The 13547-nt window shown below is 40.3% G+C and overlaps 1 protein-coding gene across 1 annotated transcript in view; it reads right to left on the bottom strand.

Annotated features, from left to right (window-relative positions):
* Positions 1-575: 575 nt before the first annotated feature.
* Positions 576-13547, bottom strand: part of KPNA1 (karyopherin subunit alpha 1) — a 50100-nt gene continuing 37128 nt past the window's right edge. Inside the window, exons 12-14 of the mRNA XM_063394258.1 lie at positions 5164-5291; positions 4232-4410; positions 576-3305 (exon numbers count right to left, since the gene is read on the bottom strand). Coding sequence (XP_063250328.1) covers positions 3118-3305; positions 4232-4410; positions 5164-5291 — 495 coding nt within the window. The 3' untranslated portion in view covers positions 576-3117. The remainder of the gene's footprint in view (positions 3306-4231; positions 4411-5163; positions 5292-13547) is intronic.

Below are 13547 nucleotides of genomic sequence, written 5' to 3'. Positions count from 1 at the left end.
TTATTAGATGGGCAACATTACACAACGTGTTTGGCTCTGTTAAAATTCAAGTAGTTTACTTGCCCTTGGCTTACCAAGCAATTCTGATCAGTCTGCATCAGTGAGCTTTTCCTTTTATAATTCACAAGTCTGATTTCCCTTTTGTACCCATTTAATTTGCAGCCTTTGTTAGAAGTAGCTTTTGTTTCTTTTCAACCTATTAATAAGGCTAAGTAAAGCAACGCCAAGAGCTGGTTGCTGGAAGATCCTAATGGAAATACACTCAATTAAGCACCATTTAAAATTACATTGAGACCTATAAGTCAGCCACATTTTAATCCATTTAATGTGTGCCATGTTAATTCTTGTATTGGTGTGGTTTTCACTCAAAATATTATGCAGTACCAGTCAAATGCCTTACACAGTCTAAGTATTTAGGACAACAATATTATATTACCTGCGTCAACCAGGCCTGTCACTTCAAACAAACATACCAAGTTTAAAGATTTATACTTATCTGCTCTGAATTCACATATCCACGGCAAAAGTAACAACTACTGGCCAGGCTCCTTACACAGGAAGGCACACCAGTCAGCTTAAATGGACTCTTTTTTAATTCACTCATTTAGAGGCAATTGTCATTTACTTTCTTGGGGGGCAGGGGAGGGAAACGCCAATGCACCACATTGTTTTCACTAGCCTGGAAGAGAAAACACTTATATAGAGAGATATATAGGTATGTGTATATATACACACACTTTATGCATGTGTGTATATATATGTGTGTGTGTATATATGTATATATACACGCTAGTGTGTATATATACACAGAATATACATATATGAATATACAGAATATATATGCACACACACTTTGCTCAGATTTGTTTACAAAATATGTAGCATTTTTATACCATCCAATAAGAGGTACATGGTTTTAAACAAATCTTATAGAAATGACATGTTATTGGAAATTTACACGTAAAAAAATCCAGCACAAAAAAATCCAAAAGCTAAAACAAGATTTTGCTACTAATCAGTGCTTCTATCACCCTTCAAGAAAAGAGAAACACAGTTATTTATATGTGATGTAAAGGCAACATTGAGGGGTTTTTTTGCTTTTTTTAAATTAACCACCAAATTTAACCCCCTAAAATTACAAAGAATTGAAGTCCATTTACAGATCAAGTGCAGTAAACTAAATGTTCCTTCAGCACAAAGCAGCACTAGAGAAAATAACTGGGAGAGGGAAAGTGGAGGCCAACCGGCTTAGCTAGGGAGGCAGCAGGTGGCTTCTGCAGTGGCCACACAGGTCAGAGTCTCCATCCTGAAGCAGAGACAGAAGACTTAAATAATGGTCACACAGAGCTGATGTTCAGGCCTTTGCCTAGCTTCTTTCAGCAGTATGACAAGTGACTCATGTGTTTTTATAACTCTGTATCCAATGGGCTGGTTTTGCTTCTGCAGTGGCTTATCACTGAGAGGAGTCATGAGGATCTTGCAGACAGTTCTGCCACCAACATTTACCACAGGTACGTGACTCTGCAGTTGCCAGTGGCGATTTTGAAATGTTTACACTGGACAGACGTGTGTTCCGAGCATCCCAAATGGCTTGAAGGAACATGGCCTGATGCCGGGGGAGCGGCCCAGGGAATCCATCGCATTCTCCGAAATGGAACCGCCACCTTCCATCAGCGGCAGCTCCCTGCTGGGGGAAGAGTTTGGTGTCAGTGTCAGCTGAACTCAGTGAGGAGTGGCTGGCCTTTGCATCAGAGGTCTGTGATCCAAGCAGGTTGCAGAGCCAAGAACATGCTGCTAGCAGAAGGGCAGTCTCAGCTGCGTGCAGCAGCTGCCATGCAGTCAACGACGCCTTACAGATGTCACCTGGAGGAACCATGCGTTCCATGCTAATTCACCTGAAGTCTCATAAACAGCGAAAGGGAAAAGTGAAATGAGAGTATCCAGATGTAATAGTACTATCCTGCAAATGTAGTGTCATTTTAGTTAAATAAGGACCTTGACCAGGAGGACTATACTCCATCAGGGGAGCTGGAGAGGAAGCTCTTGTCTGGTGAAAATGAAAAGGAGATCGAACACTCCTTGTGCCAAGTTTTACAAATTAAGATTTCTGTACTCAGAAGTTAACTTTTCAGAAGACAAATCTGTTCAAGTCACGCTGTGTAAAAATGTAGAGAGGCAGACAGGAACTTTTCAGCCGTAACTAGAATACCAGGGACCAGACTCTGGAGCATGGAGCCAGAAAGGGCTTGATTCTTAAGGAAGGCCCAGCTGGATCATACTGTGCTGGCAAGCAGAAGTGGGGGCAGTTTCTCCATTCTAGAAGCTGGTTTGGAAAGTCATTTCTGGGGAGGTGTTAAGAGTGACCTGTTCACAGGTTCTTTTTTTATGGATGGAGAGGAAAAACTGGGAAGGTATACAAATCTCCACAGTGGTCTGCAATCCAACTTGGGAGCTCAGTGTTGAGACGGGATGGGGCCAGATGTGTTCAGTATTCCTAAGAACCACAAAACATGTCCATCGCAGCCTGTTGTTGCAGGGGATAGAGAACTTACTCCATTGTTTGTAACATGTTCCTCATGCCAATAACCCCAGCTGGCACACACAGCAAGGTAGATAGATCACGTGTGAGGGTTTAACGCATCTCTCGCAGCCATCCAAAGAGGCATCCAGGGGAGAACATGAGGGATGAATTCAGCTACGTTCTCAGAAAGGTTGAACGTCTCCCTGGGCTGCAGGCACACTCTGCAGCAAATACAAGAGAAAGGCAGCCTTCTCTTGGATGCCAGGAGTGGGGGCCAAGTGAAGGAGGGGTTGCTTTCCTGTAATAGGAACAGGGAATATCTCAAAGTATAGAAAGGTGCCTCAACTCCACAAAGATGACAGTGGAGAGACTGAGAATCTAGAGGAGAAGGGTGATCCTGGCGACCCCTTGCCAAGGAGGGGGCATCCTGCCACGGAGAGCCAAAAGTTTTCCAGACGTATGTAAGAGCATGTGCACAAGGCAAGCGAATGAGCGCAAACAGGGTTATGGAAAACATTGAGAGAATCACTCCACGGGTGGCTTGTGGCTCGACAACAGGATTGGCTAGGTAGAGGAGCACACAGCACAGGGGCACCTCAAAGCTGGAAGCCTTCCATGGGAGCCTCACACTGCTGGAAGATGTATTGTTGCTGGTTGATATCCACTTGTGGGGCAATGCTGCTGTCCTCATCCTCTGTTCCAAAGTAGTGCTCAATCAGATCAAAGGCCTTCTGATAAATCTCTTGGTTCTCATGGCTCTGCAGGAACTCGATCTTGTCTAGGCCTGCAGAGAAAAGCAGTACATAAAAGTTACAGCCCAGTCAAAGGATATGACCAGGACAATTTTCAGTCTGTTCCACGATTCTCTCCTGCCTTCAGAAAGAACAGGCCCCTCCACAGAGACCTGTATCACCTGTATCCAACTCGTACTCTCCAGAACCAAGGAAAGCCAGTTTGAACTACAGCGATCTCTGTGTTATGTGTTTCGTACTTTCTGTCTGCCTTTACCCTTTCACTCAAAAATTAAATCAATAAGCTTGAATGGGTAAAGAGCAAGGCCTCAAACTCAAAGACTTTTCCTGAAGGGAATTTTAGGATTGTGTTTCCTAAGTGTGTTCACAGTGCTTTCTTCATGAAGACTGTGACTACAGAATCACCTGTAGAAGCTGAAATAGATTTCTGATAATCATCTAGTCCAACCTGCAGCCCATCCCAGCAGTACTAACCAACACCAGATTAGATCTGATGTGTCTGGACAAGTATTCCAAACTTCCAAGGATGGAGACTCCATTTCCTAACCTGTATAATATATACGTATGCAATGCAATTAAACTCAGGCAACTAGTTTCTGGACAAGCATTAAGCACAAGGGCAAATTCAAGCCTTCAAGTGAGATACAAAGAAAAATAATGCAGCAAGGAATGATGCTATAATGAAATCCAAGTGTTAGCCATTCCAGAAAATCTCTACTACTGGGAATTGTAGTGGTTTTCTTGTTAACACCTTTTACTCTGTATGAACCAAGAAAAGAAGATCTGCACATTCTGTCTCCAATCTATACACAGACAAAGATAATGCAGAAGACAGACTACTCTGGAGACTTATCAAAGAACAGGCTATTTTCAGTAACAGTGAAGAAGGCCTGCTGAGACTGGGACGGGTGTGTGGCCCTTTCTGAAGCCCCTGATTCCCCAGGTGCTTAGCCCATACCGTATGCCTCTTCAATAAGAGCGCAGTAAGGATTGATGCCGCTGCCGCTGCGCTTGGATTCCTGCTCTCCAAGCCTCAGGATGTTCTCCAGCCCGTTCAGTGCTACTTGCACAATCTTTGAGTCCATTACTGTAAGGAGGTCACAGAGTGGTTTGATGCATCCCAGTTCTACTAAATACCTGAAAAACATCACATGGAACCCAGTAAGTTCTCTGCAATATTATAAATGGTGAAGCCATTTAAGCATCTAGTAGGAAGGTCAAACAAATTAAAACAATCAGATAAAGTACCAGCTTGACTGGAAAAACTAGAGAAATTACAGACAACTATTTTTATCTAATCAATTCTGCTGAAACAATAAAAATAACTTTAAAATCCTTTCTCAGTCTTGCTCTCTCTACATAGCTATGAAATAATAATTTCTTGTTGTGCCATAATCTATATTTCTATAATGGTAACTTATAAGTATTTTCTATAAAGAGCAATTATATTAATTTAACATGCTTTTAAAGTCTTTTTTTTTTATTTTATACAAAACTGCATATAAACATAATGTACTGGTATAAGCCAAACAATAAGATACAATGCACGTGATGCCATTGTCTGAGGGGCTGAGCTATTCCTCTCCAGACTGCTCTCTGTAACTGTACTCTGTTATACTCTACATCCCTCAGAAGTTAGTTTAGAAGCTGCATTTATTCTTTTTCACATAAGACAAATGGTTCAATTATGTAAGTAAGTATTACAGCTGAAATGCTTTTATGATTTCTCCCTGAAGGAATGAAAGGTTCATTCATAACAAGGACATGGTCTCTCTGGATACAGCACTGAAAGCATACTGAAAGCTTTTTCTGTTTCTAGGCTGATAGTTTGTTTTCTTGCACAAACACTCACTCACTCTATTGCACTGAAAGATTTAAATGATTACATACTTGATCTGTTCGGCAGAGCCTCCCGATGTCGCATTTGTGATTGCCCAAGCAGCTTCCTTCCTTGTCCGAAACTCCGCTGTTTGCAAAATATTTATAAGAGCTGGGAAGATATGGGCGTCTATGACTGTCTGCAAAAACAAATGACATGGCAGGGTCACAATAAAAATTAGAAATAATTTCTTTGTCCTGAGTTACTTAATGTCCATGCCCAGTATAACACATTAAACAATGAAATGTCACTTTATCAAACATCAAAACTGATAAATCAGTTTTCAGCTTTACATTCGAAACTTTAGTTATTGCTGTGGTGTGTTCTTATTCTAAATGAATTCTAAACACATTCAGACTCAAGTGACTGCCATATCTAATGAGTTACTTAATCATACCCTGGCAGCAAAAGACTGCCATACTTCCCTTATTTTTCCAGGTAGTAAACCTCTCAGCTATTAAGTCAGTAAACCATTAAGTCATTAAGTCACCCTAAACTTCACAGGCCTGTGTGCCATAATACATTTCCAGTGGGAGAGACAATGGAGGAAAGTTGTTCCTGTAAGAACTGCTCAAAACAAGCAACCACCTGGTAAAAAGACAAAGCACTGATGGATTTGCAGTAGGGTTCTCTGCTCAGCTCAACAAAGTGACAGAAGCCAAATGAGCACTTGGGCAATTTTACATTTCTAGTAACTCCTTTTGAAAATAGTCTTTTGCAATAAGACAAAAAAAAACCCAGTTTTGTTACACACCTATGACAAGGATTTGAAACATTTTGATAAGGATCATTCAAACAAGCAAGATCTTGGGATTAGTTTTTTAATCCACTGCTTTACAAGTATAAATCATCACAAAACCAAACCAAAGAAAGCCAAAAAGATCCTTTTCACAGAGCTTTGTAGAAGAAAACAGATTAAATACAGCAAAAAGCTACAGTCAATTCACAGTGTGAATGGCTAACCTGGTAAAAATAAAACAATTGTTTGATATTTCTTTTATCCTTCTTGTTTGTCTGGGCATCCACACTGCCTCTGCTTCGTAAATCCATACAGCCTATCAGTTGTACCAACAGGCCCACAAACACTGTCTCCTATGCCAAAGAATCTACACTTCTGATACAGCAATCTGGGGTCCTCAAGGAAAACTACTGCTTTCATTATGCCATGTTGTGTTACATTTGTACATTGCCAAGAATATTGGAAAAAGTAGCCTTAACTGAAATTTTAGAACATGTCTGCTGAAAGTGATAGGTCATAAACAGAAGCCAGCTATTTTTAAAAAACAAAAAAGATAAAAGAAAATATCTTAAAAAGAGATGCATTTTACCCCCTCATATATTTACTGCAAAAAAACCCAATTAATTTGTGAAATTATCAGTGTAAGGGTATGTGGAATATGAGAGCATCTGCTTCATTAAGGTTATCAGATCAAGGACCTTTCCAGCTCAAAGGCAGATACAAACAACAGGAAAGTAATAAATAAAACACACACTGACACAAACCTGATGGACAAGGGATAAGGAAACAATCACAAAGAAGAAAAGGTTCCAGCCACTAATTAATAGATCATTAAGAAACTATAGGCAGAGGGCCAGCCTGGACTTTGTAACTGATGACAGGGATAAGTGCAACTGTACAAAATTTAATAACAGATCTTTTCTTGACTATTTTACCTCATGACCACTCTCTCTATCCCACCTGAGCACTGTAAGGATTAGGTGCTAGCAACCAAGCACGACTCCCTGTGGGCCAGGAATTGGACCAGACCTCAGGGGAATCCCTGGTGTCTGTGGGGCCAGCAGCTGCAGCGGGTGGGTGTGTCAGCAGCTCGAAGGGCCATGAAATCAGGTTCCATAAAATGGGAATTTGGAGTCAACAACTAGTACCAGGCCTTGGACAAAAAAGGCCCCTGCAACTGGAGCAGGTGAGTGTCTCAGCATCAACCACTGGGGCAGGATCACAGCCCACAGGGGCCATATCCCTGGATGCCACCTGCTAGGGGGTCTGGGGCAAAGTTTAATGAAGATCCCAGCACCTCAGCTGCCATGGACTGCAGGTCACTGGACCCATTTGCCTGAGCATCTGCTGTGGTCCTGGGGGAATTTATGTCATCCCCCAAGGCAGTGGTGGATGTGGAAGATCACAATGTACTTAGATTGCTGGAAAACTGACTGGGCAGCAACTGGGAGGCCCAGGATCCAGGCATGGAGAGAGGGCTTGTGCTGATATTCAATGGGTCTGCAAGCGTGGAGATGCCCAAGACAAATGTGTGCATTTGTCTGCAAGTGAGACTCAAGCTGAACCAGCCATGAGCAGAACCTAAGCCCAGGGAGTTAAGAGAGCTCCTGATGCAGCCATGGACAGCACCAGGGCAGAGAGCCCACATGGGTACTCGAGATATCTGGGACTGTGCACCTGGACAGTGAGAGCATAAGTGTTTTCACCAGTGAACTTCAGTCCTCATCAGATGGAGAGAAGAAAGGGGAGTTACCAGTCTACAATTTGCTTTATGTGAGTCCAAAGAATTCTATAAAAGGATGTTGTTGAGGCAGAAGCCCTCAGAAGAACAAAGTGTAACAGGAGGTCAAGCATTGCCTACTGAAAGATCTTGATATGGATCTAGGATAGGGATACTTGAGGGCACTAGGATTTTACTATTGTGGAAGAAAACTAATCAAAAAAATCTCATTATCACCTCTTAAATCCTCTCCCCAAAGCAATCTATTTACGGGAGATTCATTTCCTTAGAAAGTGTCTTCTTAAAACCAACTTGTGTACTAAGTACTAAAATCAGAGTATGCTACATGATAGTGTGCAACTAAATCCTCACACCTTATCTGACAGGCAGTAACTAACACTTGAGTCTTCTTACTGCCAAAAAACCCCATTACCTTAAAATGTTTCAACTTAAAACTTGTAAAATAGTAAGCCAATTCCAGAATAAAGAGAACTAGCAACAAAGGCAATTAAGTGGGAGAAACACATAAGGTTGATACTGTTTTTCTTCTGGCTCAATCAATTTTGAACTTGGATGCTTCAGTTCAGTAGGTGAAACTACTCTTCTTAATAGTGGAAAAATACACATTTGAACTTTCTCAGAAAGAACTGAATCCAGATCTCACATCTCTGGCTGAGTGCTCTCACTTCTATTTCTATTGTACAAAAGGCTATGTGGGGACCTTGCTTCCTTTCTGCTCTACAATGAAATTGGCTATCTTTACCCAAGGAGAACAGGTCTAAGCACCACAGTGAATCACAGCCTCTCATAAGACACTCCTCTGAAAGAGACTGACTCAAGAGAGATAATTACCAGTCAGTATATTTTGATGTTTTCCACTGCCTGACAGGCAACAAGTGTTGCCACCTCACCCTAGCATGAATTTTAGTGAAAGGTTCTCAACTATCCCTCTGTAATACAGCCAAGCTTTTCCACTAGCACTCTCTTAACAGCTGAAACTCTCAGAGCTCAAGTTTAAGGAAAAAAAAATACATTAACTAGCTCAGAAACGGTCTGCTTTCACCTTAATATCGTCACTAGATTTTAAAAGTCTAGTTAAGCTCAGCAAGGGTGGAAACAATAAAGTACCAATAAAGACTTAGTGCTAGGCAGCATCTATTATTTACACCCTATGACTTGTAGCCTGCCCATAGCAGTTACTCTTGAAAGTGCACTAGAATGTCTAAGGATTCCCATCTGTAAGATATTTTATCTGAGATCAACAGTTACTGTGGTATGTTAGGTTATGTTTCCCTTTCAGGTAAACTTCTTTTAGTGATAAAATAGTAAATGCAAAAGAAAAGCAAGCCTCGGGCAGAGCAAAACCCTAAAGAACCATGGCAGGATGAGGCATTTTAAACTTCTAAGGATTTAGAGTGGCTTAATTCAAATTACTTCTCTTTTTTAGCATTCTATACTGTGTGCCTGCCATGGATGTGTGCTGAAGACTAAAGAAGTGTAGTGCATAGAAAATGCTCAAGATAAGCATAGCTTTCAAACAAAAGGAACTGAGTTAAGGGACTTCAGTTCAACAAGAAAAACATGAAATAAATAAAAAGGCTTTAGGCTGCTACTACTAGGCACTGAGGTGCTACCTACAAAATACATTAGAAATCTCTTTTTGCACAATAGGTAATCCAAAGTCCATCCTTTAATACATTAAAGTAACAATGAAGTTTTTGCCCATCTGCATCCATTGGTATTTGTTGGAACTGAACCTCATCTTGAGTTGTAACTACAAGTCTCTTGGAAAACCAAAACTGAATTTTAACTGAATCTGAATTTTAACTGAAATATGAACTTTCAAATTTAATTTGTAATGCTCAGTACTTCAGCAAACCTGGCCCTCACTTCTTAAGTGCCAACTTTTCCAGGTTTGGTTTGGGGTGTGTATGTTCTTTTGGTTTGGGGTGTATTTTTTAATAGTTGGTATCCCTGTGGTATAGTCCTCTAGGATGGTTGTCTTCTCTTGGAAACACTCTGCCTGGCTTATCTTAATTAAGCTTCTTTACTTCACAGTATTGGATTTTTAGAGTGAAGCTACATTACAAAAATGAATTTTCTAACTATCATTACACCTGCATGGATGTTTAATCTAAATATGTTCTGGTCATTGTTAGGGAGGTCTTCAGCCATAGTATATTATGTGATATGCAAACACACACACACATTTAGTGTGCATGTGCTGGCATCACGTGTCCACATATCACTCATCACACCAGTGTGAAAGCAAACAAGTTTCACACTGACTTTTTCCCTGCTCCTGCAAGCTCTCTCATTGCCTTTAACAAATCAAAATTACAGTCACTATATAATTTACAGCTGCAAATACAGCCCTACTGCTATGATCACCCCTCCTTGGTTAGAAATTTTAGTTCATAAAGGCTTCTCAGTGACTTCTTTTCCAGTTACCTTGTTTATTTATTCAATTTATAACTGCTTTATAAATAACACAGCAAGTATTTGTAAGCTGAAATTACTTCACACTATGTTATGGGTACAAAGAACACTGCCTACCTAGAGCCAGAGAGGAAGCACTTCTGATCTCAGTTCTAATGAACCTTTGTTGTTGACACAGAACCTAACCTCCAAACTGTGTACAAAGCAAACTTCTAGCCAGTTTACACAAGGCTCTTACTGCCATCAGGAGGAACCTGCAGCACAATGAGCAGCACCTTGTTGAGCTCTCTCCTGCTCTTACAGTCAGTCAATCCCAAAAAAACCAAAACAAAGAAAGATGAAACCAAACCAAACAGACCAACCGACCTCCCAGGCAGTAACACACCACTGACTGCTGTCATTTTCAGCCAGAATAAAGAAATTAAAGGTATTCTAGCTCTGCTGCCTTCAATGTGGTATAAGGTATGCAGAAGCCTGAAAACAGATCTTGTATTTGACCACAAAGTTAAACCTGAAAGAGATTAATCTTTGACTTTCACTAGTCTGCAAACTAATATGACCTTGTCAGCAACACCATCTTTTGCTCTTAATGGATATACTTTTTAAAGTTCTACTATCACAAACAGCATGTTAGGATTCTTAGGTTACTAATGCAAACTACGACATAAACTAAATACACTTTAGATTTAAGGTAACTTGATGCCTGTATGAACTACAGCTCTGTGTGAATCATGTAATTCCTTTTCCATGTCCCCAGCACCACTTTTGAAGTGGTCCCCATTGGTCATTTTGGAGAAGAGCCTGTGACAACTGAGCTTGTAACTTTCACCACATTTTGTAAAAACGCATTTCATTCCAGAGTTTCTAAAACTGACACGCAATGTATCATTTGCCACATTTGCCCATGCCACACTTCTGCAAGGTTAAGAAACTCTAGAGAAAGAAAAATACGGCAGAGATCCTGTTGCTACCATGCCTACCCATACTCAGACTTCCAGATGTTCTTGTGAAAATTAAGGTATGTTAGAAAAGAAGTGAGAAGTTTCTTAACCTGTCAAGAGCAGAGAACTCCTATGATGTCTTCACTGTCAGATATGGAAGATTGTGTCTGATGTACTGCCCTCCATAGCTTTTCAACGGGTGCGAAGTTAAGACACAGAACATTTTCTGAGGTATGTGACAGCCTTTCATACCCTTCAGAAGGGTCGACAGTCAGGATTAAGCTTCAGTTGTGCAGTTCTCCTTCTGACTCCCGGGAAGATGTAGTTCCCCTTCTCCCTGACTGGGGAAGCTATCCACTGAAGTACAGCAAAGCTGTATACAAACTAGGAAATTAACAAACAAAAACTATACTTAGTGACAATCACGACTGCATCAGGATATACACATCCACCCCAAACCTTGAAAGCACAGAAATACAGAGGGGAAAGACTGCTGTATTCCACCACACTTTTCTGATGCCTAGGCACTGTTGATAACACACTCTTAAAGGCTTTCTCTTCCACCTTTGGTGGAGGGAAAAAAGCCCAAACCTGTGCTTGTAACAGCCAACAAAGAAAGTTCAGCACGCACTTGCACACATTTCATGCATGTTAATTTATATTGCCTTAATGCTAGACAGAGTTTACTTGATTGTGTTGGAGTGCAAATCTAACAGTGACAGGCTGCTGCCTTATCTTTTAGGAATGGCAGTGAAAGCCTTTGGAGTGTGCTACCAAACAGCATCGTAGGCAGTGGAGATGAATATAAAAGTCCTTCCCTCTGACTTTATATTTCTATACTTTACAGTGGGTGGATGGAGTGTAACCCAATGCAATCTTAGACAACACTAAATATAGTTCTGTCTGTTAATACTGGCTAGGTAAAATACTTATTAGAGTCACCAAAATATTTTAATGTCTTCTTGGTGTGCAGAAGGGATTGGTAGATTATGGCTTGAGCACTACCCAAGGTTCCACAGAATTTTAACATCCCAACTGTTCTGAGGCAACAACCCACTAGTTAGATCAGCTGGTAACTTTCAAAAATGTGAGTAAAACTATTCCAAGCAGACGTGAAAAAACTTATCACGTGCTGAAATCATTCTTGTCTGATTTCTGGCTAAAGATTGTGCATGTTCAAAATCCAGTAAACATCACTGGTAAACAGAGTGGAACAGATCTGCTCCAGTTTATGACCTTTAGTAGCAACTACTGAGAAATTCAGAGGGACTGGGAAGAAAGCAAAATAAATCATTTTATTTAGAGCTGCATCTAGTATCTTAGAATTCCTTCTGTAAGAAAGACCAGTTCTCAAAAAGTAATGTTTTAATTCATCACAATGTGAAATAAAAGTAGAGAAAGAAAAAACTACCTCAACTCACAGATGAAACAGCTTCACCCATGAACTCACTTAAATCAAGTACTCATCCCAGATGAGAATTATCCTTTATCATTCCCAGCGATTAAAAACACCTTACACTTTTATTCTCCATTTTACCATCTTCAAGAAACATTTTACCAAACAGTATTTTTCAACCTCAGAAATCCTTTTTTAAGTGCTTTTCAGCTCAAATGTTTACAATGATTTTGCCACTAAATAGGAGTTGTCTGAAGTAATACCTCAAAGGCATTTTCTAAGAAATGCAGACTTATCAGCTCTGAAGCTGAAAGGAGCTTTCATCACCCCTTGTATCTCACACAACATTCTCTAGGTTGAGACCAGGAACTAAAGAATCAGGGGTCTTTCTGGAACTTGTTACACATCTGTGATGAGACTTTCCTTTCAACACAATCACTGCAATCACACCTGCAATTGCCAATTTTACTTCCAAGAAACACTGACTTTGACCTCTCCAATCAAGCATTTCGTAAGCATTCTCCACTGTGCTTTACTTCACAACTTTCTCTAATGAGCCATTTTCTGCAGTTCCAAAAATCAAGGCCTCATGATGGACATGATTTGCAGTATGTCATCATTACCAGGATAGTTATAGAACACTCACAATCAGAAACACTGGTTTTTAATTTAATTTTTGTAACTGTCAGTATAGATTAAATTTGGTATGCACTTAGAGCAGTCACTTTTTTACTACAAAGTAAGTGTGTGCTTAGAGTTTGAAGGCAGATCAATTACCCTGAATGGGGCCTGAGGGACTCTTAAATGAAATACAGCTTTCACTTTTAAGATGCCTCTTACATTCTTTTTCCCTGGACTTGCATAATGCATCAACACTTCCTTGACTGTGTCATATCCTAAGGCAGCTGCTTTTAAGCTGGATTCTTTTCAATCCACATGTATTCTGGTTATTTGTTTGACACTGTTTTCTTCTTGATACAAGACTCATGAGAAAGAAAGCTTCTATGCACATAATCACAAGTATGTCTCTATACAGAGTTAAAAGGCTTTTTTTTGCACTTTTAAAGTCTCTGCTAGAAATGAAGATGCAATACTAATGGCTCATAGCATTGATTTCCTTCTCCCTTCTGACCTCACCTTTTCAAGTCACCATGCAATTC

This window comes from Prinia subflava, chromosome 3 (assembly GCF_021018805.1).
Source record: "Prinia subflava isolate CZ2003 ecotype Zambia chromosome 3, Cam_Psub_1.2, whole genome shotgun sequence".
Classification (NCBI taxonomy): domain Eukaryota; kingdom Metazoa; phylum Chordata; class Aves; order Passeriformes; family Cisticolidae; genus Prinia; species Prinia subflava.
Note: the sequence above shows the minus strand (reverse complement) of the source record. Positions and strands in the feature narration are given on the sequence as shown.